Below are 6423 nucleotides of genomic sequence, written 5' to 3' on the forward strand. Positions count from 1 at the left end.
GAGCGCGGGGGCAGATGGTGGGCAGCCGGCTGGAGAGCAAACTGTCCCCGCACCAGCCTAGTGGGCGCACACAGCGGCCAGGGGCTGACTCCCATTTGTGCTAGGCTTGGCACCTGGGTGTCAGCGTCTGTATGAACTTGCTGTGGCCCCCAAAGACCCCAGAGAGGCTGGGGTGTTGGTGGACATTGGGTCTAGGCACTTCTGGTGGGCCCTGGCCACATGCAGTGGGCAGGGACAGAGGCCAGTGCACCTACCCGACCATGCATGTCTGAGGTCCTGTGAGCTGCTGACGGTGGGTGGGCTCACAGGCTGTGGGGCCCCCAGCTGCAGCCTCAGCCAGGCCTCACATTGCAGGTGACTGCTGGTACCACATCCCGTCCCCCCCTAAACAGAGGCTGAAGCAGGTATCTGTCGGTCAGACGTCCGTGTATGCCTTGGACGAGAACGGTGAGCCATATTCTGTGAGGTCTCAGGGAAGGCCTGGGGCCCCTGAGCTCTTGGGAGATGGGGGTGAGGCGCAGCCCTCCTGGCATAAGGCAGGGGCCAGGGTGTCCTCTCAGTGGGTCTCAGGGGCCTGGAGGAAGCTTGCTGTGCCGCATCTTCCCTCGGGGACATGGAAGGCCAGGGTGAAGGCCAGGCACAGGCCCAGGTGTCAGCGTGACCTCCCAGGTAACCTCAGTCCCGGTCAGGGTCCGCTGAGAGCTATGGCTGATCTGTGGACACAGGGCTGGGCCACACCCAGGCCCTGAGGTCGGCCTCTGCACTGGTCTCTCAGGTTACCTGGAGCGGTGGGGTCAGGAGGGGCATCACCCCTTCCCAGGTGGGGCCTAGGCAGAGGTAGCAGGAGCCCTCCGCTGGGCCCAGTGACACTGCCCGTTGGGGCCTGGTCTTCTAGAAGGCCGGGAGTCAGGAAGCGGTGTGGCGCCCCTGGCCTGGCCCGCCTAACTCGCCCCGTCTCCTGGCAGGGCCCTCCTGCCAGTTCTCTTTAACACTTTGTCATTGCTGTTGCAGCTGAAAACAGGTTGGAAAGGGCGGAATGTGGACTTAAATCTATGGGTTTATTCCACATCTGGTCTCTCTATTTGTTAAACCTTCTCTGTCCTTGGTGTCCACATCTGTGGGCAGAGGGGAAGAGGTAGCCATGCCCAGCACAAAGGAGATGCCAAGCCAGGGGACAGAGAGCTCTGGACGCCAGCAGTTGGGACTGTCACCGCTGTCTGCAGCTCTGGCTCCCGCCATCCCCCCTCGCTGCGGCCTGATCAGCAGGGTGGGCCCGGAGGCCCTCTGCCAACACCTGCCTCTCTCCCCAGGGAACCTGTGGTACCGCCAGGGGATCACCCCCAGCTACCCGCAAGGCTCCAGCTGGGAGCATGTATCCAACAATGTGTGCAAAGTGTCCGTGGGGCCCCTGGACCAGGTCTGTGCACTGGGCAGGCACACACTACTCCCAGGCCCCCCTCCTGTTCCTTGGCTGGGTCCCCGGGTTGGGGGCTCACTCTAGGTGTCCCTGGGCGCCCCAGCTACCTCTGGTCTCCTTCCCCCACCCCTCCCCACCTCAGCGGTCCCACTGCCGACAGGGCTCAGCGGGCCTGTGTTCCAGGTCTGGGTCATTGCCAACAAAGTCCAGGGGAGCCACAGCCTGAGCCGGGGGACAGTGTGTCACCGCACAGGGGTACAGCCCCACGAGCCCACTGGGCAGGCCTGGGACTACGGCATAGGGGTGAGCAAGGCCAGGCCCTGGTGCAGACCCGGCCTGGGCACTTTATGGGGGTGCCACGCTGTGGGGTCCCTGCTGGGGCCCGGCATGGGGATGGCTGGTGGTGGGGGTCCCTGCTGGGGCCCAGTGTGGGGATGGCTGGCTGTGGGGGTCCCCGCTGTGGTCTGACGTGGGGATGGCTGGCTTTAGGGGTCCCCGCTGGGGCCTGGCTTGGGTATAGCTGGCTGTGGGGGTCCCCGCTGGTGCCTGGCATGGGGATGGCTGGCTGTAGGGGTCCCCCTAGGGCCTGGTGTGGGGATGGCGGGAGGTGCCCAGCCCAGGGCATCTTGGGGTCAGCTTCAAAAGGCCCAGTGACACACTCTCTCCTTCTAGGGCGGCTGGGACCACATCTCCGTCCGGGCCAATGCCACCGGGGCCCCCAGGAGTGGGTGTCAGGAGACCAGCACGCCCCTGGAGGAGGCAGGCAGTGGCCCCGTGCGATGCTGAGGCCGCTGGGAGCTGGCAGTGTGGGGGAAGGGGGAGGTGGTCACCTGAGCCTGCCAGCCCCATGTCCTGTGCTGAGATGTGGGTGTGGCAGTGTCACCCAGGCCGGGACCAGGCACCAGAAGAGCCCAGAATGTGAAGCTTTGGGGAAGCCCCTGTGCTCCCAGACTGGGAGGAGTGCCTTGGGCTAGAGGGGCCTGGCCCCTCCCACTCCCTCTCCTCTCTGCCCCCCCACCTTTCCGGGACTGGAAACAGACTATCCAAGAATGCTGGCCCTGAACGCAGAGCCCCCATGCCTACCCCACAGACCCTGGGAAGGAGCCCCCCACCCCAGGCCAATCACCCCATCTCCCCTACGCTTCCTGTTGCCCCAAAGAGAAGGTCCATAAGGCTCAGGGCCACTGTGGCATGCGCTGCGATTATTCCTCAGAGTAGGACTTGCAGAAAGGGTGACGTTTCAGAACTTCAGGAAGGAGGTGACTGATTGGATCTATGCTAGTGGGTAGGGCGAGGTGTCCTGTTCCCCAGGGTGGGCGCAGGCCCCCGCTCTAGGGATGGAGGCCATCCGGGGCTGGGAGAAGGCAGCCCGTTCTTCACAGAATCGCCGGTTGGTCGTTAAGCCTCCGTCAGCCTCTCCTGGACGTGTTTGGGAGCCACTGGGTGTTTTCCTTTTCCATGGGATCGTGTTGTGGAGGGCTGGGTGGGGGCTTTCTGGATAACTGGGCATCCGGCCAAGGATGAGCCTTGGGGGGCACTGGGGGAAGGGCAGGAATCGGCCAGCACAGGCGCCCAGGACGAGGACCCTCACAGCGCAGCAGAGCACAGTCCGCCTGGCGGATGGCAGCCCGCCTGCCACCCTGCAGGTCTCCGCTGGTTACCCACGTACACCCTACTTGGCGAGTCCGAGTTTGCTTCCTGCCAGGGACACTTTGCCCAGGAGGTTGTTGGCACTCCTCCCTCCGACCCAATGCCCCATTTGCAGTCAGCCTCCTCATGCGAGGAGGGAGCTGACCGGCATTCAGTTCTGTTTCCATGTACGGTGTTTTGTTGCCGGGACTGGACTCCGAGGAGATGACATGGGGTCACCTCCCGCAGGCACTGAGGGACCTGGTGTCTCTGCATTTGCGTGTTTTGGGGAGGTGGGGCGGGGGGGCCGTGCCTGGCTCAGAGTTCCTAGATGAATCATGTGGAAGGTGGACTGTCAGCTGTGGGGGATGGCCGCCTGCCCATTTGCATTTCACTGTCAAGTTCCTGTCGCATGGGCATTGTGGCTTTGTCCTCCTGAGGACACCTGCTGTATCCGCTGTGCTAGGTGGCTTTTGGTGAAGCCCCTTCCCCGGGGCACCCTCACCCAGCGCCACCGAGTGCTGAGGGTTTACCTACCCAGCCCCACGGGGCCGTCCCACTTCCTCAGATAAATGTACAATAAATGTTCAATAAGGTGCACGCCAGAGTGCAGATGAGGCGACACTTTTATTGATCCGGTGTGATTAAAGCGCCTAGCTCTCCCCGCGCTGCACTTGCCCGTGGGGTGGACATGGCCATTGCCGGGAAATCTTTAATTTTCGTTCTGTGACGGTGTTGGGCCCGTGAGCGCTTTGAAGGGGCCGTTAGGAAGAATGAAAGCAGATTTGGGTCGTTTAAGAACCACTCCCCCCGAAATTAAAGCCAGGCACTGGCCAGTCAGCTCCAGCTGTTTCCCCGACAAGCTCGTGTTGCTGGGGGTGTCATCCAGGTTGGCACCCAGGACGGGGTGGTGCAGGTAGGCGCCCATCAGGGGTGACTTTAGGAAATGTCCCTGACCCACATCCTGGCAGACCCAGGCGGGCCTCCAACCATACCGTGTTCACAGGGGCATCCGTGCAGGGCAGAAAGTTCGGGGGGGTCGAAGACCAGGGCCTCACCAGCCTGTCACATACTGTCCTCCGCACCCCAGCATTCAGGGCTGGGACCTTTAAGGATCCTTCCTGACATGGCCGCAGGGCGTGCAGGTCCCCTCCGGCCACAGGTGGAGGACTGGAAGTCTGGGCCAGTCACCTTCAGGAAGTAGAGGGGGTGCAGTTACCAATTTGGGCAGAAGGAAAGAGGTGAGAGGTCCCCTCGGTACTGTGTGCCACCCTGCCGGACATCCCCAGGCCCCCATGGGCCTCAGTCTCGGCTTTGCAGGCCCTCTGCGGGTTAGCTCCCCCTCACAGGGGCGGTGTGGGCTGTCCCAAGATTGGAGTCGTCGAGCCCCCACGCGTCCTGGTAGATCACCCTGACTGCTGACTGTGCAAAGCAGTCCCCCATGAGGGGTAGTGGTGAGGGATCACTGGTCGGTGAGGCTGGGGCCCGCCAGGCCTCCAAGTGCTGGCAGGAACATGGTGCACCATCATGGCTCACTGGGACGGGAGATCAACCACGGCAGGCCCCCCTCGGAGGACTGAGGAGTGGGGGCCAGGAGGGCCCGGCCAGGATCTGACTGGGAGACGTAGGAGCACAGCCACTAATGGCTGTTCTGTGGAGCCACCCGCTGCCCTGGCTGCCTTTGATGTGGCCACAGCTAACGCCAAGCCCCTGGGGCATTAAGTGCCCCATACCAAAGCGGGGGGGGGGGGATGTGGTGCGGTCAGGAAGGGAGAGCTGGGGAGCTGGTGGGGGGAACCTGGGCCCCATGAGCCAGCCCCTATTGCTGTATTGGGCTGGGAGCAGAGGGACAAGGAGGAGAGATGCCAGCAGGGGTAGAGAGGAGAGACGCCAAGTCTGAGGAGCCTGCAGGCAGGCACGCCCAGCAGGAGGAAGCTTGGCCTGAGGCTGTGGGGACCTGCCTCACACGGGATGGGGAGGGAGCCGCCTGCCACCGCTGGCTCCACCCCAGAGAAAGCCCCAGCTACAACCAGGGATCTGGGAACATCCTAAAATCTGATCAGACCAACCAAAAAACCAAACATTGCCGTCAAGTCAATTCCAACTCACAGTGACCCTGTAAGGACAGAGTAGAACTGCCCCATAGTGTTCCCAAGGTTGCAATCTTTACGGAAGCAGACTGCCACATCTTTCTCCCTCGGAGCTGCTGGTGGGATTCAACTTGCTAACCTTTCGGTTAGCAGCTGAGCGCTTAGCCATTGTGCCACAAGGCTCCTTCCTAAAAGGCCACCCTCTTAGACCACCCTCTGTCAATCAGAGCCTGAGTCAGTGATAAACAGGACCATGAGCACCCCACAGCACCAGGGCTACAGGTGGACCCTCTGTAGTCAGGGCTCCGCCTGGAGCCTTGCCCCTGGCCGGGAGGGAAGGATCCCAGCCCCTCTTCAGGCCGAGTTCCCTCTAGAATTAATTTGAGGTCATCTGATCAAGGTTTCCATCTGAGAGCCTCTCAGCTAGAAGCCTCAAAGACCTTGGCTCTGCTATACATCCTGTGTGGTCTTGGGCTTTGCTGGAGTGGCTCCATGCCTCAGTTTACCTCAAACGAGGAGGCTGAGTCCAGATCCCATCTTGCGCTATGATGCAGGTTGGAGGGTCCCAGGCCTTGGCCTTAGCAGCCGGGGAAACTTACATAAGTAACCCTTTTCCTGGAATCTTGTTTGCCCAGGAGGAAGAGGAGGGTGAAGAGAATTTGGTTAAAAAGGCAAACACCTTTCAACAGCTGCCTAGTCGGGCCAGTTCATTCCAAAGCAGGACCTTTGCCACTGCTTGTCCCAAGGGAACAGGAAAACAGCTCCTGGGAGGTGGCTGAGTGTTCAGGGAACGCGGAGGCACTGGGGCCAGGGCCACGAGGGCAAAGTCACCCCCCGCGGGCTCAGGCCAGAGGGGCCGGGCTGGGATGGGTAGGCCAGCCCACTGCCGTCCCCCCTCGGTGGACCTAGGTGCCTTCACGGTAGCTGTGGATCTGCGTGGAGTACCGCTGCAGGTGGCTCTCGGTGGGTACCTCTCCAGCTCCCTGCTGGTAGTGCTGGTAAAGCTTGCGTCCTGGGCCCTCGAGGCCAGGCAGGCGGCTGCTGGACATGGTCAGGATGGTGGCCGTCAGCGACTTGATGTAGTTCTTGGCCAGCGTGAGCGTCTCGATCTTGGAGAGCTTCTTGTCTGCACGCACGTGCGGGATGACCTCGCGCAGCGCCTGGAAGGCGTTGTTGAGCTTGTGCATGCGCTGCCTCTCGCGCTCGTTGCTCTCCAGCCGCCGCTGGACGCTACTCTCGCGCCGGCCGCCCGGCCCCAGCCGCCTGCGCCCCGCCTCGGCCCGCGCC

The 6423-nt window shown here is 62.3% G+C and overlaps 1 protein-coding gene across 1 annotated transcript in view; it reads left to right on the forward strand.

Moving 5' to 3' along the window:
* The window catches only part of TECPR1 (tectonin beta-propeller repeat containing 1), a 51304-nt gene extending 48068 nt beyond the window's left edge, over positions 1-3236 (forward strand). Inside the window, exons 22-25 of the mRNA XM_004380860.2 lie at positions 355-447; positions 1311-1417; positions 1601-1720; positions 2090-3236. Of these exons, the coding sequence (XP_004380917.1) occupies positions 355-447; positions 1311-1417; positions 1601-1720; positions 2090-2203 (434 nt within the window). The 3' untranslated portion in view covers positions 2204-3236. The remainder of the gene's footprint in view (positions 1-354; positions 448-1310; positions 1418-1600; positions 1721-2089) is intronic.
* The last annotated feature ends 3187 nt before the right edge of the window (positions 3237-6423 follow it).

Source organism: Trichechus manatus, unplaced genomic scaffold (assembly GCF_000243295.1).
Source record: "Trichechus manatus latirostris isolate Lorelei unplaced genomic scaffold, TriManLat1.0 scaffold00077, whole genome shotgun sequence".
Taxonomy (NCBI): Eukaryota; Metazoa; Chordata; class Mammalia; order Sirenia; family Trichechidae; genus Trichechus; species Trichechus manatus.